At 40.3% G+C, this 26,768-nt stretch overlaps 1 protein-coding gene across 10 annotated transcripts in view; it reads right to left on the bottom strand.

Moving 5' to 3' along the window:
* The window catches only part of kcnma1a (potassium large conductance calcium-activated channel, subfamily M, alpha member 1a), a 754,381-nt gene that overhangs the window by 305,582 nt on the left and 422,031 nt on the right, over positions 1 to 26,768 (bottom strand). For all 10 annotated transcript variants that reach the window (XM_080215698.1, XM_080215701.1, XM_080215700.1 and 7 more), the window contains exons 4-5: positions 21,652 to 21,745; positions 12,397 to 12,508 (exon numbers count right to left, since the gene is read on the bottom strand). In XM_080215698.1, the coding sequence (XP_080071824.1) occupies positions 12,397 to 12,508; positions 21,652 to 21,745 (206 nt within the window). The remainder of the gene's footprint in view (positions 1 to 12,396; positions 12,509 to 21,651; positions 21,746 to 26,768) is intronic.

Here is a 26,768-nt window from a genome sequence, read left to right as displayed (position 1 = left end):
AGCTTAGATTATCACTGCACTGAAGTTCTTGTGAAAATCCCTTATAGTCGCCACTCTCGGATGCCTGTTTGCGTATAGTGAGGGAGAATTTAGCATTGCCAATGCGCCTAATCAGTACATCTTTCAGACTGTGGGAGGAAACCGGAGCACCCAGAGGAAACCCAGGCAGGCACAGGGAGAATGTGCAAACTCTGCACAGACAGTGACCCAAGTTGGGAATTGAACCCAGGTCCGTGGCACTGTGAGACAGTGTGTTAACCACTGTGTCATCGTGCTCCACTACAGGATTCCAGGCATAACCTAGACTGTTGTTTGTAGTCCTAAGGGTGCATTACATTGCTGGAGATGCTGTCTTTCAGATGAGACGTTAAATAGTCATAAAGGTTCTCGGTTTAAGTGAATATAAAGATCCCAAGAAAAGCAGGATTATTCTCTTGATGTCCTAGCCAACAATTACTCCCCAAACAACGCCACTGAAATAGATTAGCAGGTCAACAATCTCAATGTTAATTGTGTGAATCGGCTGTAACAAGAAATTTACAAAAGTAATTCATTGGCTAGGAAGCACTTTGAGGATATGAAAGGTCCTTATAGCGATGGAAATTTGTTCTTTTATTTCATGCTGTGGTATTTATACATGGTTTACTTGGGTTAGGCTTACAACAGTAATTGTCTGAGGGAGTGCTGGCAAAGGTGATGACACAGTTGTAATGTTGTATCACTGGTACTGTCAAGCCAGAGACCCAGGGAATGCTCCCCGAACCCAGGTTTGAATCCCACCACAGAAGAAGGTGAAATTTAGATGGTGGAATTAAAAGTCTAATGATGACCATTAAGCCATTGTGAATTGTCGTAAAAACCCATCTGGTTCACTAACATCGATCAGGGAAGGAAATCTGCCATCCCTACCTGGTCTGGCCTACATGTGACTCCAGATCCACAGCAACATGGTTGACTCTTAACTGTCTCTGAAATGGCCTCGTGAGCCATTTAGTTCAAGGGCAATTAGGGATGGGCAATAAATACTGGCCCAGCTAGCTTTGCCCACATCCCATAAATGATTTTTTTTAAAAAATCAGTACATTTCTGATGAAATTGTCACCAGTATGAAAGAAAAGTAGTTCTGGTCAAATAGTTCTTCCAACAACCATTCACACGGGAAAATAAAACTTCACAGTACCAACTGAGTGACATTATAATCATAGAAATACTACAGCACAAACAGGCACTTCGGCCCACAAGTTGCGCCGATCTTATCTCTACCTATCATTGTTTAATGATATTGTGTAGGGAGTGACCTGACAAATTTATACATCAGTTGAGGGTACTTTACATGTTCTGAGCTTAGATTAGATTAACCCCCATGAAATTATCACTAAATATGCTCAGCACAAACCATATTAACTCACAACTAACAACACTGCACCTCTGACGAAACTAATAAAGATGTTCATTATTTTCCTGCAAATCCATTGTGTTGATTATTGCCAGACATGGAGAAAAGACCTCTAAGTAAGCATTAGTTTAAATGAGGAAACTACTGAGCACATGAATTAGAGAATAGTTAAGAACAATTACCATCACAGGGCAGTTACAAAAAAAGAATCACTTGTCCCAGTTAAGAGTGTATATAACATACCCCATTTGCAAGTGAAATTGTGCTGGACCCACCAGCAAAGAACACCTTCAACTATAAGGCAGACATTGCTTAGAGGAATACACTGAAGTGATTGGATTTGGGTGGGGGAGGAAACAGTGACAGACAATCAGCTATTGACTAAACTCAAAAATATTGCTTGAAAAACAGGGGAAAGTCTGTTTCCAAACAACCATCAGTTCAATGTTAGAAGGTTATTCAGCTTCTCCCAATGCTCAACAATCGAAAATGTGAGGCGGGATTTTATGGCCTCACTCTGATTCCCATGATGGGTAGGGTGGTAAAATTCCAGCGTTGGTGTCATGATGACACCTTAAATTACATTTATTGTGGGTTCATGACTCTGACTGTGGTCTTGTGGTTGCTAACCTGCAACTATATTAGAATTCTTGAAAGCAGCCAGAACTCAAAAGCAGATAGATTAGGGAATTGCTGGAGGTAAGGGATGTTATCAACCTGTACCGTTATTGCTACTTATCAGCAACTAGTTAGGGAGCAGCAGCGGGTATTGGGAGAGGTCCAAAGAAAGGTAAGGTATCTGCGTTTTCAGGCTGGACATGATGGTGCCATGGAAGTGGAAGAGGGGGAGGAGAAGTAGAATGTGACTAAAATAAATAGGTGCAGCGGAAGAAATGCTGGTCAAATTTTGCAAAATTGATCTGATGAACAAAACCAAAAGCAAAGTACTGAAGATGCTAGAAAACGGAACTAAAATAACCAAGAAATACTCCGCGGCTAGAGAAGCATTCCAGGTCAATGACTTTTCATCAGAACTGAACTGACCAGTGTTAATTATCCTTGAACTGAGTGGCTTGCTAGGCCACTTCAGAAGGCATTTAAGAGTCAATGACAATCAATGACATTGCTGTGTTTTTGGAGACACATGTAGGCCAGACCAGGTAAGTACAGCAGAATTCTTTCCCTCCCTTAATGAAAAGGATGGAATTTTACAACAATGGTTTCATGATTAAACTTTATATTCCAGGTTTTCACTGAATTCAAATTTCACCATTTTCCATGATAGGATTTGAACCCAGGTCCCCAGAGCATTAGACTGGGTTCTGGATTACTAGTCCAGCAACAATACCACTATGCCACAGCCTCTTCCTTGCTTTAAATCCAAGAAATACTGTAACATTAGCCCCCACCCCCAACACTTCTGTTCTACGTCTGGGCTTCATAATCTGCCAATACTCATTGTCTAGAATAATGCATAAAGAATAATAGAATTGGCTGGCACCTGGGAGGGAGTTGGAACACAAATAATTTAGAGAATATTTAATGTAGGTCAAGACTGAAAAAAAGAGACAAAATCAATACATACAAATATAGTAGCTAGCTCAGTATTATACACAAGGGTCTCCGCTAGTGTAAGATATTGATACTTCTGCAATTCAACACGTGGTAAAAGGACAGATCACCAATGTAGACTAAGAATATAGCCCCAACGCTGAACACCATCCACAGTATTCCACGTTAAACTATGGGTCACCACCTACGTTTGTTTGGCATAGTTTATCTGAGAACTTAATAAACTTGTGAATGATGGGTAAAGCCAAAGCCCAATGGGATCAGTTTTGTTTTTGTCAGGGATATGAAACCAGTTTATACCCACTCAATTTCACTCTCCAGGACAACAATGCAAAGGTAGCCCAGCAGTTTAACTGGCACATCACAACTGATGTGTACAGAGCAGGAGCACCAGCAACTCTAAGAGCAGGCCTCTTATCACTGGTGTGAGGCTAAAAGTGATGCAGAGGATTAAGAGGAATACAATCAATGAAAAGGGGCATGAAAAAATGTCTATGCAGAAATGATATCCCCTATGTCAACATCATTGTGCAGCGAGTAGCTGTAACAAAGACTTGAAAGATCTGGAAAGACTGCTATGAACAATAATATGAATTATTAAAATCTAACTTTTATTATCAGAAATTAATATCTTTGTATTTTACTACAGTTAATTTTTTTAATCACTCGTCTTTGTAGAGTAGTAAATTGGAGGACACAGTGCAGAAAATAAGCCGAGTTAAAGGGATTCAGGAAGTTTGTGTCAAGTTTTAAAATAACTTATCTTCAACAAAAGGACAAAAGCTTGAAGATTGTTTGTGAAAGACTTCTGCTCTGAGAATGGAATGTAGACGTCTTTCGCTACCAGAATCTCAGCACTGAGATACAGTATTACATACAAAGGACATAATTCGTGTATCATATGTAAGGTGAGCAACAGCTATCTGGTTGGTCAAGGAACGTGTCCACACACACAGGGGCAAAAATGTTAATTGGCTAACAACCAGAATAAAGAATGGCCCGAGTTTGCCTTCTTCGTGGCAGAGAAAGACCATCCTGAGGAAACAGCAAAACAAGAGGTAAGGGAGGGAGAAAGAGGCCTTAAGATCAAAAGACCAAAGCTGTGAGAGAAACAATTTTGTGTTTGACCATTAAAAACACAAGGGAAGAATATTCCATGTTAAACTGTGGATCACCATCTATGTTTGGTAGCATAGTTTATCTGAGAACTTAATGAACTTGTCCTGACTTTGTTTCAACGAAGTTGATTTGCATCAAAGCTTTGCAGTGGAGCCCATGCCTGCCTTAACGGGGTGCAAAGATTCCCAAAACTTTGCAACTCTACATAGTAGAAGCCTTTACCTCCGAGAAAGTCTGAGTGAAGTTTTATTGTCCACATTCCAGTTCCACCACCTCACGCACAGCAGCTGAGTTTCAGTTTGGAATCTAAATGACTGCAGCAGGATCGAGGGACTGAATGGACCACTCTTGCTCCTATGTAAATCCTGCCATGGTTGTCCCCATCATTTCCTTGTGTGTGACCAACGACAGTTAGTCACTGTGCTGGAGCAATGCACCAGTGTTATTATTAGTGGGGCTTCCCATCACAATATACAATAAACAAACACAGAATCACAGGATTATGAAAGGTCAGAATAAAAGGCAGCCATTTGTCAATCATGTCTGTCCCAGTTAGTTCCAATCCCCACTTTCTCTACTATCCCAGCAATATTTTCACCATCAAATATTTATCTAATTCCCTTTTGAAGATTACTATTGAATCTGCATTCAGCACTCTATCAGGTACCACACTCCAAATCTGAAGCATTTCTGGCTCAAAAAAAAATTCTTCAAAATGTTTGCTGTGTTACAATTAGGGTGGAAACAACTGAATAAACACAAGTGAAATAAAACTCACAGCCTTATTAGTTCTTTGGGCCATGACTTTTTCCTGAAGCTTTCATATCTTGTGTGCAAAGATTCGTATCGATTTTTATTGCTGAATATTACAAAGTCTGTTGACCTAAACTTTTATTCCATTACTGCAATTTAATCAGTCACAAGTCACCAATTGCTCTTTATTCTTCTTAATGTAGCACAGGGCTGGCACTCACACACTGTTCTGAACAGCTCAGCCCTTATATCTCCTGGGAGATCTCTCACAGCTAGTATGATGAAAACTTTTCCATTGTCATAATGGGTTTGTAGAAACAAAATGTTCCATGCTCGGCCATAATTTAAGCTCTGGAAGGAAAATGAGGGCACAATGGTTAAATGTACAGAAGTGGTCAGGGAGGAATAGGATAGTGAGTCAGTAAAACTGACTAACGTCCCGTGAAATACATCTCTTTGCTAACAATTCTGTACACTGATGTATAGCAAAGTTGTGAGGATCACGTTCCCACAAAATCTCACTAAGGGTGAAATTGTGAATGGCAAATATATTTTATAACTGGAACGAATAAGATAGGTTCCAGCCAACGTGAAACTGCTTGCCTGCTTTTTCACAGTAACTTCATTGCACTGTTAATGCAAGCCTTACTTGTGACTAATAAATAAACTTCAACTTTACATCTGAGTTTGCATTTCCAGATGTGGAAAGCTCTCCAACTCTTTCCCTATCTCTCCTGAGCAAAGACATCCCTCAAATTCACACCTCAAATATAAAAAAAAGGATGTCCTCGAGTTCAGTCAACATAAATAAATACTCCAACATTACTACAAGCAATTTATTTTACCTAGCATATGATTGCTCTGCAGTGTAAGCATGTTATTTAGCTTTTGAGTTTATTCACAATTCATAAAGAAGCTCATTGCATTATTAACTGTTTCACTCATCTAGATTTCTGTTTCAACAAATTAAAACATGCAAAGCATTAACCTATGAAGGAGCTCACCAGCTGACCACCTAAACACCACACCCCAGTCTTTACAGTATTATGTTTTCAAATTTGACCACCAACTAGGCAATCAAACCTTTTAGCTTCTTTCCCTCACTTGAAATTCCTTGAAGATGACAAATGGGAATTTTAAAATTAACTTCACAAGAAATCTTTCCAATTTCTGAAGCTATTTCGGGAGCAATACCATGGATGGACTACAATGGGCAGTCAGGCGTACAAACACTTTTGCGCGAGTAAATAACTCGAATCAAGAGGTGGTAAATGGCAGAGTTTACCTAATCGACCATTACCACTCAAGCACCGCGAGGGATACTGATCCGTGAGCTCGAGACACACCTTGGGGGTGGCTAGCACTGCTGCCTCACAGTGTTAGGGACCCAGGTTCGACTGTTCCTTAGTGTCCCAAGCTGTGTAGATTAGATGGATTAGCCACATCATAAAATCTCTGCAGTGCAGAAGGAGGACATTTGGCCCATCCAGTCTGCACTCACCACAATCCCACCCAGGCCCTATCCCCGTAACCCCACATATTTACTTTGCTAATGCCCTGACACAAGAGTCAATTTGGCATGGCCAATCCACCCCCCCCGCGCATCTTTGGATTGTGGGAAGAAACAGGAGCACCCACACAGACACGGGGAGAATGTGCAAACTCCACAGACACAGTGACCCGAGGCCGGAACTGAACCCGGGACCCAGCACTGAGGCAGCAATGTTAACCATTTTGCCGCCCGTGTGGGGTTACAGGATAGGGCAGGGGAGAGGGCATGGTAATATATTCTATTAGGGAGTCAGTGTAGACTTGATGAGCCAAATGGCCTGCTCTGCAATGCAGGGATTCTATAATTCTACTCTATGAGTTAGCACAAGTCATTCTGACAGAATTCACTAATGGCCTTTGTACTGCTTATTTGCATGACCTATTCACTAGGGACGGTCGGAAGACCCAGCAGGTTCCAGTCAGGTTAAAATATCTGCTTAAAATGAAAAGGAGTTATTATTACTTGGTTTAAATATCGAAAGTTTGATACACAATTTCAAACTGGTTAAATTGCCATTACAGGAAAACAAGAGTAGCATGGTGACCATTATCTTTTTCCTTAAAATTCCCTAACTCAGAGGACAATGGTTGCTCACTTGTTAATAATATTCAAAATTGAGATCACTATTTTTTTGGGACACGAGGGAAATCAAGGAATATGGGGGTAAGGCAGAAGACAAAATGAGGAGAAGGTTAGGCATGATTGTACCAACTGGCAGAGAAGGGGCCATGTTGCACGCTCCTGCTCTCTTACTTCTAATAAGGAAATTTGTGTCTTTTGTTTAAAGCTGTGTCACAAAATTAGCACTAGATGGTGCCAACATTGCACAGAAGCCCTTCTCAGCAGTCGTATGGCTTGTCATGGTACAACCAGAATTCAGGTTGGCAGTGTCCCAGATTTAACATTTCCATTGTTTCCAACTGGAAAGATACTTGTTTGATTCCAATATCAATGTTTAAAAAAAAACATCTCCGCAACAACTGTGAAAACACGGCCTTGTTCGAATACTAAATTTAAATGCACCACATTACTCTTGAAAGACTGTAGTGTACCTGATCAGTTTTGCATTCGCATGTTTTTATAAAATACATCGTTTGTTAATGTTTTTTGTAAAGGTCATGGACTTCATGTTGGTATATACTGGAGTTACTTTCACAATGAAGAACAAAATAGCTCCGAGCTGCACTGGGAACTTTGTGTGAAATAACAACCCAAACAAAATATTGATCCAATCCTACAATACCTTGGCAAATTGTGCGCCAAGAATGAAAAGTCAAATCTGATGCAGGTAGTAAGCTTGATGGCATTTGTGTTATAATTGACTGTCTCATCAGTTGACGCACATATCTTTTTTTAAATAATTCTTTACTCCATTCTTACAGTTACAAAGCCAATGCTCAGAACAGACCTGGCAAACACAAATCCATTCTTCGCTGGCTCCAAAAACCAAATTCAAATTGAATCCAATTCATGGTCCCCACAAGAGAGACAAGCAAGATCTAAGCTGACAAGTGAAGGCACTGCATGCCATCTCGGGCTTAATCTAATGCTTGATCTTAACCAAAAGGCCTAGAAGTTGATGCAAACCTTCTTTTTGGGTACTTTTCGGAACTTTATTCCTAATCAAAAAAGCCAATTCAAATCAAGCCCAATCATGGTCCCCACATGAGGGACAAACCAAATCCAAGCTGAAAGACAAGACAACACATCCCTTTCCGGGCTTGATCCAACGCTTTACCATAATAACTCTGAACATAGTTATAATTTCTATTCAGTGACTTAGCCTTAACCTCCATCTGTCCAGCTTATCGCCATTACGGTTGGACTTACTGGGTAACCGCACCACCGATCCTCCTCATCACTTTTACTGATCAATTCTATTCTTTAGTTCCCAATTAAAGAATAATTCCATTCTTTTAATAATCTTTGTGAACTACTATTGATTGGGAACCCAAATCACAGCTTAAGTGGAGCCTTGGTTCGGTGGTAGCACTCTGCTTCAGAGTCAGAAGATCATGGATCCAGATGCAGCCCCACTTAATGGGGTAATTGGGTGGGTTTGCTTTGGGGTCAAATACAAACACAACACACTTCAATCTGTCTGCTTCCAGTTTTCACGAACGTGGAGTGAAAAGGGGCAACCATCCTGCTGCCAGGTTGCAACTTTAATGAGACTGTGTGCTTCCAATTTTCTCTTACTCCAAGTTTAAAGCTGATTGCCTGGATTTTGGGATCCTGTGGAAGCGGGATAGCTGAACGGAGTCAAAGATAGCTGTGGGCCAAGAATCATAGAATCCTTACACTGCAAAAGGAGGTCATTCAGCCCATCGAGACCACAATCCCATCCAGGCCCTATTCCTGCAACCCCATACATTTACCCTGCCAAACCCCTGACTCTAGGGTCAATTTAGAATGGCCAATCAGTCTAACCTGCACATCTTTTGGAATGTGGGATGAAACTGGAGCACCCAGAGGAAACCCACGCAGAAACGGGGAGAATGTGCAAACTCCACAAAGTGACCTGAGGCGGGAATTGAACCCAGGTCCCTGGCGCTGTGAGGCAGCAGTACTAACCCCTGTGCCACAATGGTGCCCCGAATAGGAGCTGTTTTTTTTCTCCCAACCTAACCAACTGGATGCCATGTTTCTTACCTTACAGCAACAACATTTCAAAAACGACTTCATTCCAAATGAACTTCCTGAAGTTGTGTAAAGCATGACAACAAAGGCCTGTTTCCTTTTGTGTATAAATGCAGCTTTGATGCCCACAGCCACTTTCAACACTTTAACAGTCCACTGATCACAAGATGACAGAATGCAGCAATGGGGTTTTTAGAACCAGAGGTATAACCATTTTGCAAAGCTACACATTAAATACAACTTCTCTCTCTCTCTCCAGAGCTACACATCAAGCATAGCTTCTCTCTCTCAGGACTATCAGTCTGTACCAACCCAGTTTATCATGGGGTCAAAGTTCCCTTCTCATCCCATTACAAAGGATAAATCATCATCATCACCAAAATTCATGCACATACTCTTCACCTTTGCAATACCGGAGATCAAAACAGAAAGGGTTCTGAACTCATGAATACTGCAAGTCTCAAGCTGTTGGGCATCCCACTGAGTTGAAAGAAAACACACAGGAAAGAACCAATTTACAAAAAAACAATTGTAATGTTAATATGTGAGTCACAGATTCCTATTCCTCACTCATAATGGCAATGAGATGGGGAATGCCAACACTTAAAAGCAGCAGATCAACTCAAATCCAAAGGTCCAGAATTGGGAGGGGTGGGGGAAGGGGAGCATGGAGGCACATGCAGGGTTAGGCCTCACTGCGTCTATGTTAAGGCTCCAGAAACTGGAGTAAATGGTGATGGGACCACTGCTGGTTTAAGGGCTGTGGAGAGAAGGGAGTTGTTAACCTGGGTAGGAAGTGGAGAGCGGGGTCAGTGCTCTTTAACATTGGGAAGGTTAGGAGGAGAACATTTGCTCTTCCAGGCTCCGCATTCAACTGGATATACTTCCAAAACTTACTTTATTGGTTGGCCTGGACTCTTACATAGGGACTCCTCAAGGAAATCCAATCTTACATTAATGGTTTCAAACAGGTTGTATATTCCCCATGTTTGTGCACACAAAGGGCCTAAAGGTTGTTTCAGACATTGGCATTGCATAACAATTTTTTCTGCCTTTACCAATAAGGCCGGCATTGGATATCTGACTCACAATTAACAGGTCCTTCCTGCCCCATCAACAGCTCTGACAGTGCTGGAACAAAACAGAAAATGCTGGAAAGTTTCAAAATGTCTGACAGCATCTGTGGAGAGAGAACAGAGCTAACATTGAGTCTGGATGATTCTTTGTCAGAGCTGCAACCTCTCTACAGCCCTGAAGCATAGGTTTTTATATTACACTGAGCAATATACCATTCACATGAAGAAAAAATTAACTTAATGCTGGGATGAAATCTTTTCCCATTTCAGGTCCCCAACATCAATATCAAGTATTCCTAAGTCTTGTACACCAAAAGCCCTGCACACTTTATCAGGGATAAGCCTCTGCCCTGACACTAGTGTACCAATGTGATATTCTCATTTCCCATCAATCCCTCTACGGCTCCTTAGCAATTGCAAAATTAGATTAGCTGTGTGCTGACGGCATAAAGCTGATACTGTGCGTGGGATTCTTCTGTTCACAACAGCAGGTGGACCAACAGTCTGCCTGAAAATTGGGCATATTCATGCGTGCGTTCCAGAGATTGAAATGATTGTTTACTATCCCAGGATTTTACCCAAGACACTTTCCATAGATTGTAAAGAGAAAAAAACCCCAGAAAACTGAAGATTGGAGAATAGGAAGTATTACATATTGAGTGCCAACCTTCCTCATGAGGTGGGTACCTGTGAACATTACCAAATGGATACAAGTCCCACTTTGGGCGTTGAGTTGCAACAACTTCAGCAGGACTTAATGGTTTATCTTAATCAGAATTCTTCATCCAATTATCAGAGATACAAGACAGTGGATATGTTATTCCTCACCGTAAAAGGAAACAATGCTGAGTCCCTCTAATGGTCACAAGATGATAAATGTACTCCATTAGCCTGAATGAGTGTAAACTTGTCCTGAAAGTGGTCACCTTTCTCACAACCCTAAGGCCTGTTAATAGCTTTGCAGTGACAGATCACTAGCAGTTTCCAGGCACAAACACAAAGGAAAAATAGATAGGAGGAAAGCAAAAGGCGACAAAAGAATCTCAAGACTCAGATGAGTCCTGCATGCTCATAAACCTAAACTTACTGCGTGCCATCTGAACTCTCAAATCAGATTTATTGATGTTTAATGCATGGTTGATGAGAATCAGCCCCTCATAATTTGCACTGATCCCTGGTACTCGGTTTGTTTCTGCACCCTCTGTGATATTTCATACAGTTACAAAACAGCCTCCAACTCACTTCTACTGTCAGTTCACATTGAGGGGTGGGATTTCAGGAATAATTCCAGGCCTGGAGATGGAGTAAAAAGGGAAAAATGACACATTCCAAAGAGCTATGGGGAGGGTGGGGGAGAGGAGCGTCAAGCTCCCTTCACATTTCCATCATTGGTAGTTATGCATATGCTTCTACCTTTCATTTTCTGCAGATAAAGCCAGATGCTTTACTAAACGACTGGTCTTGTAAAAGTGCAAAGGAACATATGCAACATTCAGCATCTGGCTAAACAGTACAACTTCAAAGGGAGTTACCAAGGTCAGCTAAGGCTGATTAGAAGAACAGCAATAAAACAGAACATTCACAGCTCAAAATGGTCTTTCATTAAAGTTCTAATTATACCAGCATGCAAATGAGAAATAGAGAAGAGATGCATTCTAATTGACCGTTTTTGCAGCAATTATTTTAGCAACAGGTTGGCTTCAAGTTTTTTCATGGTCCACTGGTGGTAACAAAAACTGTAATATTTGACCCCTTTCTGCTTGAATAAGATTTGTGTTATCATAGCTTTTCAGTCATTACTTGGTGCACACATGGTCAAGCTCTATTTCTCAATTCCTGCACTATATACAAATCATACCTGCCCAATTTTTATGCATAGTCTTAAAGCTGATCTTCACACATTCCCTAAGAGATGCAAACGTCAGCTGCACACCAATTATCAAGACACTGGGTGCATTCACAGCTTATCTATACTGTGGGCACAGAAAGATTTTGGGTTCACAGTGAATCTGCTGTTAGGCAAAAGGATTCTGGAATTGTAGCCCAATCTGATACCTCAACCAAGGTGACTAAGGCTCTCGGAAATACATGGAAACACACTCAAGTCAGGCTGGAAACCCCACTTATGCTCCAAGGTTAGTGTCAATTGCACACTCTTAATGCCTTAATGTACGAAAAGATTATTTGTGATGCAGAACCACTAGCACAAGTATAAAACATTTTTGACATAGCTAGTTTTGTAACAATCGGCATTTGTGGTTGATATGGATGAAGAACATTCAACTTACCCAGCCAGCTTCTGCTCAAATACACAGACACGAAGACAGGAGGCACGGTGAAGAAATCTACCACAGAATTCACTTCCAACCAGAACCACAGTTTATCATTTGCTGCAATAAACTGGAAGAGAAATGACAGTATCATCATTCCAAAATCCTATCTCGTGACAGGGCTCATTCAGTTTCACAACAGATTGTCAACACATGAAGACACTTTACATTTTGAAGTTTTCACGGTTAGACATTTTAATAATATTCGGATCGATATAATGTGATGAACTGTGAATTGCTGGGTCCCTTGGGATAGAACTGCAAGATGTGAAAATTTTTCAAGGTCTTAACAGCCTAAACACAATGTTGAACTCCTCTTTGTGAGACTTTGAAAACGGAATTCACACACATGTAGCACACATTCCCAGCTGCTTTTTAGAAAGGTGAATGTCAGAATCCTTCCTAATTTTACTGCCATGCCATCTGACGCACACTTTTCTTTCCCTCATTCTGCACTGAGCATTTTGGTAAAAAATCAGCAACTTCCCAGAAATCCCAAATGTGATTCTACACTTAACAAGAACAAAAAGAGGTGTGGAATATCAGTGCAGTCCCAGGAAAGGAGGCTAGCCTGAAAATCTATGCAGTAATTCCACAAAAAACTCCCACTTTGCATTGTACAATGGTAACTGTACCAAACAGTAAACCTCAGTAGACTCCATGCAGAGTCAGAATATTTTTTACCAAGTTATGTTTAGAACCCAGATTTACCTCACCCAGAATTCCAATATCGGATGCACATGCTTCACTCTATATGCTATAATAAATACATTTAAGGGTGCTGTCATTTTATAAACTGCAATCTTTTCAGCATTATGCATTGCCTATACACACTGGAATATAAAAGACAGTTCTGCTTCTTTGGACCTTTTTCGAATCTACTTACCATTCTTGAGAACTGCAATTGGTAATTAATGAGACAAGAGCATGAAGTGAAGGCTGATAGAAGGAGTTAAAAAAAAATCAGTCATGATCTGATCAAAAGGCAGAACAAGTTCAAGAGGCTGAATGGCCTTCTCCCGTTCCCCAATGCATTTCTTTGCTCATTTTCACATGCAACTTCAGGGGAGGTACAGGAGGTAACTAATCTTTGACAGAGCACTTCCAGCTTTGTGATCAAATGGGTACATGTGATTGTTTCTGAGATTAAATTTAACTCTGTCACTGAATAACTCGACATAGTTCATCCCCAAGAAGATCTTCTATTAATCAGACTACTCTTATTTTAATGCCAGCTTGATATTTTCTTTAACTTGATGAGCAAACAGGTTGGCATTTGCTGCATGGGGCATTTTGTTTAGCATTTATTGAATAGGCTTTCTGCCTTTCTTTCCTTCATTGCCGAGCAGTCAAAATAAAACCTTTTTCTTTACATCAGGTAGATATAATCTCTCTGGAATTACCTTAGTTGTATCTGTACACGTTAGCTTTAATGAAGACCAGTCAGCTGCACAAACACACACATCAAGACCGCAAGGAACTACGAAAGATTGTGAATGTAGCCCAATCCATCACGCAAACCAGTCTCCCATCCACTGACTCTGTCTACACTTCCCACTGCCTCAGATAAGCAGCCACCATAATCAAGGACCCCACACACCCTGGACATTCTCTCTTTCACCTTCTTCCATCAGGAAAAAGAGGCAAAAGCTGAGGTCACGTACCAACCGATTCAAGAACAACTTCTTCCCTGCTGCTGTCAGACTTTTGAATGGACCTACCTTGCATTAAGTTGACCTTTCTCTACATCCTAGCTATGACTGTAACATTGCGTTCTACACTCTCTCCTTTCCTTCTCTATGATCAGTATGCTTTGTCTGTATAATGCACAAGAAACAATACTTTTCACTGTATGCTAATACATGTGACAATAATAAATCAAATCAAAGTAGCTGGGGAAGCTAATGCATGTTCTTGCTGCTATAACCACCACACAGCCCCTGGCACATTGGCTGCAGACCACCTTGTGTTCAATTGACAAAATAACATCAGCAAAAGGGAAAGGTGCATGTTGTTAGTTATTCCTTGGCGGGTAAGAGTTAATCCACTGAGCAACCTGGTAAACGAAGCTCGTCTTCACTAGGCTAACTGAAACTGCAGCAGGCCTCTTGACTCCAGCCTCTCCACAGCATCCAACAATTGTATTCATTCTAATCTTTTATTAAAGTGCTATTTTTGATTAGAAAACAAAAAGGGGCATTAGATTAGCACTGTGCCTGCTCTAAAGATAGCAAATGCTAACATACAAATTCTGCTCAGATCAAACTTGATGTTTTTTTTGTGCAGGGGTTGTAACAAGATTCCCTACACATGCAGACAATGTACAAGGTCATCCGTAATTATAAGCTTAACCATATTAAAATACAGAAAAGAATATGAAGCAAGGAAAGGTTAGCCATCATGGCATGGACATAACACAGTTCATTTAGGAAAGAAATATGTGACAAGGCATAATTGGAATTTTAAATTGAGATTTTTCAAATCTATTTATAAAAATAAAATCTGAAGTAATTATGCACTTTAAACTAAAAGTGAAGCAGAGACAGAACCCAAAATGACCTGATCCCATTAATAACAGAGATTGTGAGGGCTGCACCACAAAGCCCACATTATAAGAATGTCTCAAATATTCTAATACAAGTCTGTTAAAGCAAGATATGAGATACTATAAGAACCTAATGCATACATTCATCTTTCTATCTAAACTCTTGGATGTTGTATTTTAATTCAATTTCTTTTTTGTTCTGTTGAAAGACAAATACTCAAATTGCAGATCACTGGGTACTTGGGGTCACTTGTAAAGGATTCAACTCCCAGTCAGAATTGATGGCTTTGAATTTGATTGCCTTGATTGAGCTTCCAAAGGTTTGACTGGTGTCCTAAATCAATAACAAAATATTCCAACTCAACCAGCACACTACTGGTGGTGACTATGGAGAAGCAGCCACAATATCATCAGTCCCAGGATGGATGGAAAGAAAGGGGATTTTGCTCAAAGGAAAATGATGGGAAATCCTGCAGGTTTACTTCCAACTGAGTCATACTCTTGTGTATTACATTAAGACAAACACATACTCAGCTGCAAGCAGCCATTATTGAACAACTTTATTTACACCTCCTTGCCAGAGAGGGCAGCATAAAGGATAGTATGACGAAATGGTCAGTCTTGGAATGTACTACACACCTTCCCCAATTAAAAAAAAATGATTAAAATGAGAAATGGGACCTGTTTATAAGTTCCCAGAATACAACCTGACTAAACCAACATCTACAATAGATGCAAATTTAACAGGTTGAGTTGCATGTTTATTTTCACTGGTATCACAGCCAAACCATATAACCGATCTGACCAGAGTTTACATGTAAAAATGTTTTCCTTAACTCTACCATGATCTGACAGAAGTAATGAAAAATAACTTATTTGTTCTTCTTTCCTACGTACTTTTGATTAACCTCTCTGGCTACTGTCTCTGAGTATCTCCTTCCATTTTCGTTAGGTTGACTCTGACTGTGTCAAACTTTAACTTTGAAACTAATTCCGCATAATGTTTGAGACAAAAAAAGCAAAGAACCATACAGCGCAGGAACAGGCCCTATGGCCCACCAAGTCTGTGCCGACGCAGATGTCTCTCTCATCTAATATTTTCTTGCCTCTACGAGGTCCATATCCCTCTATTCCCTGCCTATTCATGTATCTTTCCAGATGCCTCTTGAATATTGTTATAGAATCTCTTCCAGCAGTGTGTTCCGGACATTCACCACCCTCTGTGTGAAAAACATGCCCCTTTCATTTCTTTTAAACTCTCACTTTCAACCTATGCCCTCTGAGTAATTGACCTTTTGACCCTGCGAGAAAGGATCTGATCATCCACTCAATCCAAGCTTGTCATAATCTTGCAAACCTCTACCAGGTTTCACTCCTCATCCTCCAATGCTCCAATGAAAACCATCCAAGCTTTGTTAAATTTTCCTTCGTAGTCCATATCCTTCAAACCAGGCAACATCCTGGTAAATCTCTTCTGCACCCTTTCCAATGCATCAACATCCTTCCAGTAGTGTGATGACTAGAATGGTACACAATACTCCAAATGTGGCCAAACTAAAGCCTTATATGGCTGAAACATGATTTTCCAATTCCTATACTCAATGCCCTGACCAATGAAGGCCAGCATGCTATATGCCTTTTTGACTACCTTGTCCATTTGAGTTGCTACCTTCAGGGAGGTATGTTGATATTTCTAAAAGCTCTACCATTTACTGCATACTTTCCTTCTGAAGTGGACCTTCCAAATTGCATCGCCTCACATTTGTCCAAGTTAAATTCCAATTTTTGGCCCAGGTCTCCAGCTGATTAATAGCCTGTTGTATCCTCTGACAATCCTCCTCACTACCTGCTATTCCCCCAATTTTTGTGTCATCTGCAAATTTATTAATCAGACCACCTACATTTTCCTCCAAATCCTTTATATGTATATATATATACATACACACATGTATATACACACTACAAACAACAGAGGCCCCAGCACTGATCCTTGTGGAACACCACTTGTCACAGATCTCCAGTTAGAAAAGTACCCTTCCACTGCTACCCTCTGCTTTCTGTGCTCAAGCCAGTTTTGTATCCATTTTCCCAGTTCACTTCAGATCCCATATGACTTCACCTTCTGTATCAGCCTGCGTTATAGAAGGTTTTTTTAATGTCCATATGTACAGCATCCACTGACCTGCCCTGGTCATTCTTTCTAGTCACTTCCTCAAAGAAGTCAATCAGGTTTGTGAGACATGACCTCCCCTTCACAAAACCATGCTGCTTATCACTAATAAGCCTTTTCTCTTCCAGATGCGAGTGCATCCTGTTCCTAAAAATCTTCTCCAATAATTTCCCCAGCACTGATGTAAGGCTCACGGACCTGTAATTTCCTGGATTATCTCTTTTGCCCTTCTTAAGCAGAGGAACAACGTTAGTTACTCTCGAATCCTCTGGTACCTCGCCTGTGGCTAAAGAGGAGACAGAGATTTTGACCAAGGTCTCAGCAATTTCTTCCCTCGCCTCCCTCAGCATTCTGGAATAGACCCCATCTGGCCCTGGGGACGAACTTCCAATACTCCTTCCTTTTTATCTCAACATGTCCTAGAATGTCAACATCTTCCTTTCCACACTCACCATCCATCACATCCTTCTCCTTTGTGAATACTAATACAAAGTATTTGTTAAGGACCTCACCCACCTCATCTGGTTCCACACAAAAATTTCCTCCGCTGTCCTCGAGTGGGCAAACCCTTTCCTTAGCTTACTACTTCTTCCTTATATTCGCATAAAAAGCCTTGGGATTCTCCTTAATCCTGCCTGCCAAGGACACTTCATCGCCCCTTTTTGCCCTCCTAAGTCCCCAGTTAAGCTCTATCCTGCTACCTTTGTATTCCTCAAGAACCTTATCAACTTTCAATTTCCTGAAATCTATTATGCCTCCTCCTTCTTTTTCACTAAGCTCACAATCTCTCATCATCAAGGGTTCCTGAATCTTGCCTTCTTTATCTTTCATTTTTACAGGGATATACTTGTCCTAAATTGTTAACAACTGACTTTTAAAAGACTCCCACTAATCGGATGTGGAGTTACCTTCAAACAGCCGTCCCCCAGTCTACATTCTCTAGATCCTGCCTAATACTAGCCTTCCCCAGTTTAGTACTTTTGCTCTGGGACTACTTCTATCCTTTTAGAACATAGAACAGTACAGCACAGTACAGGCCCTTCGGCCCCCAATGTTGTGCTGAGCTATGTCCAAACCCAAGATTAAGCTATCCCACTCCCTATCATTCTATCCAATAACTGCCTGAAAGTTCCCAAAGTGTCCAACTCCACTATCACAGCAGGCAATCCACACCCCAACCACTCTGAGTAAAGAACCTACCTCAGTCATCCCTCCTATATCTCCCACCATGAAACTTAAAATTATGCCCCCTAGTAACAGCTACATCCACCTGAGGAAATAGTCTCTGCACGTCCACTCTATCTATCCCCCCTCATCATCTTATAAACCTCTATTAAGTCACCTCTCATCCTCCTCTGCTCCAAACAGAAAAGCCCCAGCTCCCTCAATCTTTCCTCATAAGACCTACCCTCCAGACCAGGCAGCATCTTGGTAAATCTCCTCATCACTCTCTCCAATGCTTCTACATCCTTCTTATAGTGAGATGACCAGAACTGCACACAATATTCCAAATGTGATCTCACCAAGGTCCTGTATAGTTGCAGCACAACCCCACAGCTCTTAAACTCAAATCCCCTGTTAATAACGCTAACATACTATAAGCCTTCTTCACAGCTCTATCCACTTGAGTGGCAACCTTCCGAGATCTGTGGATATGAACCCCAAGATACCTCCGTTCCTCCACATTCTTCAGAACCCTGTCGTTGACCTGTAATCTGCATTCAAGTTTGTCCTACCAAAATGAATCATCAAGCACTTATCAGGGTTAAACTTCATCTGCCACTTAAGTATTTGAAACTTATAGAATTGTGATAACTGTTCCCAAAATGGTCCCCCACTGAGACATCAATCACCTGTCCAGGCTCATTTCCCAGAACCAGGTCTAAGACAACCATTTCCTGAGTTGGACTATCTACATATTGCTTCAATAAGCACTCTTAGACACAGTGAACAAAGTCTGCCCCATCCAAGCCCCGGCACTAAAGGAATCCCAGACTATATTGAGGAAGTTAAAAGCGCTCATCACAACAACACTGTTGTTTTTACATTTTCCCATAATCTGCTGACACATCAGTTCTTCCACTTCACGCTGGCTGTTGGGAGGTCTGTTGTACAACCCAACAGTGTGATTGCACTGCTCCTGTTCCTGAGTTCTACCCATATGGCTTCACTGCATGATCCCACCAAGGTGTCCTCCCTTTATACAGCTGTGACATTCTCCTTAAGCAGGAAAGCAACACCCCCAAGACAGCAACATTGATTGATTTTTCTATATAAAAGAGCATGATTCCCTTTGCTCAATTAGTAGGCTCTGTGATGCTGCCAAATTTGCAGCTTGTTTGGTGATTTTCACTTTCTTTCTGATGTCTTTTCATCACTGCGGTGTTTATTAACCTTCTGACCAGTACTGAACTCTAAGTTTCGTGTTCTATGTATCATGATTTTTTTACTTCATCCTGCTCTTATCTTACTGTGCTACTGATGTCAGGCTTAAGCAAATTAAACCTTGTCCTCGGAACATGTTCAAATACTAATGCATAAGGTGAGCAAGACTGGGGTCATCGTGCAAGGGAACTGAAAATTGATGACTGTGTTGAAGAATAACAGAAATAACTTGGTAAATACCTCTGGATATACCTCTTCATAACCAGTACACTTCTTTCCTCAGCACCATTTGGTGCTGGGTCTTACAGTGGTACATGACTGTGTTTGACTCCATTCTTACTCAAATATATCTCAAACTTGACCTGTGTAAACTGTGGACCATTATCTGACACCACGCCTCTGGCAACCATTAATTACAAACCAACTTCTCAAAAACTCAAGAGTTTTAGCACTTGTAGCAGAAGGTATAAAGTCAACATTTACCCTTTTGCCATAGCTACTGGCCAGAATAAGTTATTTTCCCCCTTCCATTTCAAAGAAATCTCAATGTTCTTGTGTTTGACCATGGAATGAAAGGAACGTTGATTGGATCATTTCTTATTCCGGGACATACTTCACAATTTTTCACCAATTCTTCAACATTCCTCTCTGCCTTGGATACAGAAATAGCTTCTTGTTACTGATTTAATATATACCAACATATGCTCTTGATGAAATTCCTCAAACAAGCTCTTTCTAAACCTTCGGGGAACAATAATTCATAAACCCCAAAGGAAGCAGCCTTGATCTACACTGAGTTCAGTTCCCTATGTGAAATGCTCCTCTAATTTTTCATCATCTTGTACTTTAGGCCAGTTCATTCATGATGTTTGATGCTAGTAATGTTATAACTGGATGGGAAGATCCCAGAATGGAACACTAGCTCAGAAGACCAGGAAGGCGATCTTACCATCTTATCCGACCAGTCAAAGGACAGGACGAGCTTGTAAGGTTTGCATATGGTTTCTTGCCTATCACAATCTTACCAGGCCCAGATTTCCAGCGAGGTTGGCCTCGAGCCCAGGAAGGCTGATTATAATATTTAAATTCATAATACCAGGATTTAAATATTATTAGTGAGCCTGGGACGCTATCACCCAAGTTCACGTGCCTTAGCAGCCTCACCGGTGAAGGCCCTCACATAAAAAGTTCTAGTCTATAATTCTGTTAAAATGTTACTTTGACAGGTTGAAGCCATTTGGATTATCCACCTCTGATAACACAGCTCTTTATTTTCACCTTGCACTCCATGGTTTGGGTAGGGGGACGATCACCATTTGTGTTATTTCCCATTCGGTGGCATCTGTAAGGAGGGGCTTCAGAAACAAATTTCCCTTCCTCACAAAGCCAGCTGTTAACACCATCTTGGGAAAGGAGGGCCTCTGACGATGACTCCAGACCAGGATTACAACAAACAATCATTCCTGTGTAGCACTGTACATACCGGGTCAGAGAACTCACTCTATGAACACCAGCAATGTGCCATGTTACACACAATATATTCTGTGGTTAAGGGGTAATCTGGCCCTTCACTTCAAGGCCATAACATCATAATGATGAACTTAAGCACAACCCGAGACCAGTGAAAAGTTACTTGAAAGCTACATCCTGTGACTAGGGAAGTGTTACTGAAGAAAGAGATGATTCTTTTTAGAGCATGCTACAAACATTTGCATATGCATATAACAAAAACATCTAATGTCCTGTGGCATTGGCCATGGTTAGTTGGAGAAACTAGCATGCATTTTAGAGCTCTTTTTGCATCAGGTCAAAATGGTGGGCAAATCAAGGCAACTCATTTCAATTCTCCCAGTATTGGGAGAATTGAATAACAGCATTATCTATGAAACTATTGGAAGCATGTGTTAATCAGGTGAAATCTCATTGCAGCAAGTCAGTGACAACACGAAAACAAACTATGACAAACGAAGCTGTAGAACATATATTGATATTATATACATAAATATCCAACGATACACCCCATCACCTAGAAAGACTGAATGAACCTGCCTGCACTTCGTAAACATGATTACATTCCAATTACAACTCTCAAATCTATTAAATTGGTTCTCACCCGCAGTCCAAAGTAGAGAAGGAAGAATACGTTGAATGCCATGTCAATCTGCAACGTGAAATCATCGTAGAAATTCTGACAGGATTCTATTGGGCTAGTAAAACACAGGAAAGGAAGGTTTATGATGAATCAGAACAGAGCAATATGCAGAAAATATAAACAACAATGAAACATTTTCAGTCCTCATTATACTCCTAAACAGCAATGTCTTTATCCCTGTAATTTTCCAGGTAAACTGTTCAAATATTACACATACAGGAGGAGAGAGCATCCGATATCAGGGAATACCAAAAATGCATCAGGATATATGGGATTTGCTGTAAAAGAAGGAACATGCAAAAACAAAGCAGATATCAATCGTAATTTTGTTGGCCCTTGATTAACCCTTAAAGGACTGAATACTTTAACTCAGTTTAAAAATACCAAAATATACTAAATCTATTCCTTAAGCATAAAATATACTGTGCACCCTTAACATGTGGTGCCTCAAAACACAAATACACTATACCTTTAAATAAATAGCATGTACAATAGCAGTGCTTTAAGGGTTACTAATTTCATGCAGGATTGTATTTCTCTATATGAGAAGCAGCCATAGCAAATGCTAAGATATCGAATCTCTTCATGTATATCAGTATCAGGCACCAGTTATTGACAAAATGTGTATCTTGACACATGCAATTTATATAAAACAAATTATAATTACAACACTCTGAAACTTCCCTCTCCAGAAACATTTATATCTGCCAATCTGTACATGAGTTGCAGGCCACAATTATATATTAAAAGCCTCTCTGAACGAATGCAAAGGTTTCAAAGTATTCAACTCAAAGCGCAGATGCAAACCAATCTAAGTGCATTTCCAAGTTGATGTATGAACAAAATATAATGTTTTAACTGAATAGAATTCCACCATTATAAACAATTTCTACAAATTCTGAAAATGTATCCTACTTTCTAATTTTTATTTGCTTTCTGAGATTACACTCTTATCCTTGTTTTAGAAATACATAACAGATCTTTCTGGGAAGACAACAATTGAATGCTAAACTGGGACATAGGAAGAAATGGAAAATGTTGGAAAAATCCAGCAATGCAGTTTCTTGAAGGATTCAACCAAAAATCTGACCTTATCTCTTTCTCAATGCTGCTCAACTTGCTCTATATTTCCAACATTTTCAATTTTTAGTTTAGATTTTCAAAATTCCCTTCTTTTTTCCATCTATCCCCTGAACCCATCCAACTTCCTCCGCATTTGAGAGTCTAGTATACACTGCCATAGAATTCCCATGCCATTGTTCATGATAACTAGGGTCACAAACAGTCTTTGGATCGATTATACCAATAGACAGTTCATGTTAATCCATTGCTCGGGTGTTTAACATGAACATATCTGAAGGCCAGGTAAAACTAATTGCTCTATAATTTGAGGTCACTAAGACATTTGTTGATGTTTTGTTTGGAACCTTGAACATAGGAATGCATTAACCAATTTCAGTTTGAGGCCGAGAGGCACCCAGCATCACAAGATTGTTTGGTAACTATAACAAAGCGTGACATCTATAATGTACTTCTAAATGTTTTAGCAGAATCTCCCATACGAATCAGCCAACAATACAAACATTAATATTAAGGGGAGATGGTAGCATATTTCTTTAGTTTCAGACATGGGTTCAAATCCCACCATGACAACTGGTGGAATTTAAATTCAATTAATAAAATCTGGAATATAGAGCTAATAGTGTTCATCGATTGTTGCAAGACCCCATCTGGTTCACTAACATCCTTTAGGTAAAGGGATCTGCCATCCTTACCTAGTCTGGCCTACATATGACTCCAAATTCATAATAACATGGTTGCCCTCAGAGATAACCTAGCATGTTCATTTCAAGGGCAATTGGGGATGAGCAACAAATGCTGACCTTGCCAGTGGCACTTGCAGCCCATAAAAAAAATTAAGTCGTCCCGATAACTGTCAAGCTAATATTCACCCATAATGGAGTAATATCCCTTTAAGATAACAAAATATAATATACATACTGTTCACAGTGTGATGATACCATGCTACTGATATATTTTGTTGCTTAAAGGGACTATTTTAAAGTTCATTTTTTTTCCTACCATTAGTCGATATGTCTGGGACGAATACAGCTCAGATGCTGGGAAAGTGGAAGAATTCTCATTTTAACCATGTAGTGTCTACTTAGGATAGGACTCATGGACTCTTGGTTGCAAAAAAAATGTCCATTCAGGTCTTCAGATTAAAGGAATGGAAGGTGGGATTAGATTTACAGGATCATAATATGGTTAATGTGAGGAGCTAGATTTGTAGCAAGGATTTTGTGTTGGTTTAATTTCAGATTAGAGTTCAGTTCTGGCTGGGGTTGTTTAAAGTTAGAAGTCTGCAAGCTGCTCCGAAAATCAAAACCTTTCTGAAAGCTTCAAGGCTGCTAACACCATTTATAGCAAGCATGCCTGGACTTGCTAACTGCATTTAAAATGGACATTTGAGTCTAAGAGAAATGTTGTTTATTTGGAACTGAAAGAGTGATCAGCGAGAAACTAAAGTTGTTTCCTTTCTCTTTTCACTATTGTTCAACTGTTAAAAGTTAATCTCGTCATTTTATCAGGGATATATTTAAACTATATTATGAATAAAGCTTGTTTTGATAAAAGATCACTAATTTGTCAACAGAATCAATCCTAGAGTGAAATACACTTTCTTTAGGGGTCTAGTCTGGCTTCCTAATGTAATTTGGGATTCAGGTCCAGGGCCCAATCAGCATTTAGTTGTTATTCAGTGATGAAACTTTGCAGATTGCAATGTGCCGCGTGGCTTCAGCTGCAGTTCAGGGTGATGACGAGTGTAATTTCTATCTCCATTGAAGTATTATTTTCATATATTGTTGCCAATAAACGTTTTCTAGACATTGACACTATGTAAAGTGTCAGGGGATGGAGTACAGCTCAGTGTAGATGATACCATAAAATTACAAAGTGATATTGATAGACTAGGTGAATGGACAAAACTGTGACAAATGAACTTCAATGTAAACAAGTGTGAGGTTATCCACTTTGGACCAAAAAGGATAGCTCAGTGTACTCCCTCGATGGTACTAAGTTAAATGCAATCAATGTCCAAAATAACTCGAGGGTTCAGGTGCATAGGTCTTTAAAATGCCGTGAACAAATTGGACTGGAGTATAAGGACACGGAGGTTATGCTACAAAAAGTACACTTGGACTAGCATGAGCAGATCTGGGCACCACACCTTAAAAAAGCTATAATGGTCTTGGAGGGAGAATAACGTAGGTTTACAAGAACGGTACCTGGACTTCAGGGGTTAAGTTTTAGGGAAAGATTATACAAATTAGGCCTGTTTTCTCTTGAATCTAGAGGGCTGAGGGGTGATCTGACCAGAGTCTTCAAGTTAGTAATAGAGAAAGACAGAATAGAAAAAGATAAACTATTTCCGCTGGTTGGAGATTCTAGAACTACTGGGTAATGTCTAAAAAAAACTGGGCTAGACCATTCAGGGTAGATGTTAAGATGAAGTTTTTTAAAAAGTTTATTTATTAGTGTCACAAGTAGGTTTACATTAACACCACAACAAAGTTACTGTGGAGTCCCCACACTCTGGCACCTGTTCAGGTACATTGAGAGAGAGCTTAGTGTGGCTACTGCACGTATCTAACACGTCTTTCAGACAGTGCGAGGAACTGGAGCACCCAGAGGAAACCCACACAGACACAGGGAGAACGTGCAGACTCTGCACAGACAATGACCCAAACTGGGAATCAAACCCAGGCCCCTGGCGCTGTGAGGCAGCTGTGCCACTGTGTCCCTATGTCCATCTGCACACAAAGGATGGTATTGGTTTGGACCTCTCTTTCACAAACAGCAGTTAATGCTAGATCATGTGCTCATTTAAAATCGGAGATAGATACATTTTTGCTAATCAAAGATATAGGCCAAAGATAGATAGATAGACCACAGATTAGTCATGACCACATTGAATGGAGGAACAGGGTCGATGGACTGAATGGTCTCCTCTTCGTCCTATAATTCTGCAGAATAATAAATCCCATGAAACTAGCTTAGGGTAAGATATTGAGAAAGGAGGGCTACTTGGTAAGGGAGGGGACTGCTAAATAGGACAAGAATGAGGAAGTCATTGAAATTATGTTAGTTACAGGGAAGGGAAACTTTTATCAAGACAGAGAAAATGAAAAATGCTTGGTCAAGAAGAAACATTGGATGTGTACAATGGCCTGGTTTTAACTGCAGAAAGTACACATTCTATTTAATGTTGCTGAATTGCCGAAGGCATTCATCTTGCACTCATCAAGACAAATGCAAGAATACTAAGTTTCAAACAATCACAACAATTTACCCTGCAGGAGAAAAGGGTACTGATTGGTTGGCAAGTTGTCTCTGATTGGCAGAAGTGTTGCCACAGAGAAAGCAATGGGAACTAAAGGCTCCCAAGCTCGTGGGTAATTTAAAAAAGGTGCAAAGCTTGAGCGTATCCCTTTTTTCAGAGAACGGGTCCCTGCATAAAAATTAATGTCACTTCCTGCAAGTGTAAGTGAGCCACATTACAAGCTTCACTAATTATCTTAAACTGATTGTTTGTGTAGCTATTAGCACGCTCAGAATGGTTCAGTAAGTGCTACCCAATCATGGAGTCACATCTAACTGCAGACGCTTTGTTTCAGTTTTGCAAGTGTATCTGCTTGAATATTGTCTCTATTGTGCCCATTACCAACAACCAAAGGGACATGCTCTTTGATTTGATCAGCCAAACAGTGGCTTTAAATGGTTATAACTGGAATAAATTGCTGTGAGCGTTTGGAATTTGGTTTTGTACTGATAATTACAAAACAAAAAGCTTCGGCAACATGTCTCTCTTTCCAGCAAGATTCCATTCCATTGTTTCCAATTATTGTTGATGATTTAGTGATGTTAATCACTTCAGAGTTGATTGCGCGAGAAGGAAAGAAGGAAAAGGAGAGGCAGTCGACACAATCCTTGGAAGAGGTGTTTATTTTTGGGGCTGTGGATTCTGTGTACAAAAGTTCAATCACAGTCCGGTACTAATTTCACAAGCTTCCTCC

This window comes from Carcharhinus amblyrhynchos, chromosome 31, assembly GCF_965287045.1.
Source record: "Carcharhinus amblyrhynchos chromosome 31, sCarAmb.v2.hapA, whole genome shotgun sequence".
Classification (NCBI taxonomy): domain Eukaryota; kingdom Metazoa; phylum Chordata; class Chondrichthyes; order Carcharhiniformes; family Carcharhinidae; genus Carcharhinus; species Carcharhinus amblyrhynchos.
This window is presented reverse-complemented; position numbering and strand designations above follow the sequence as displayed.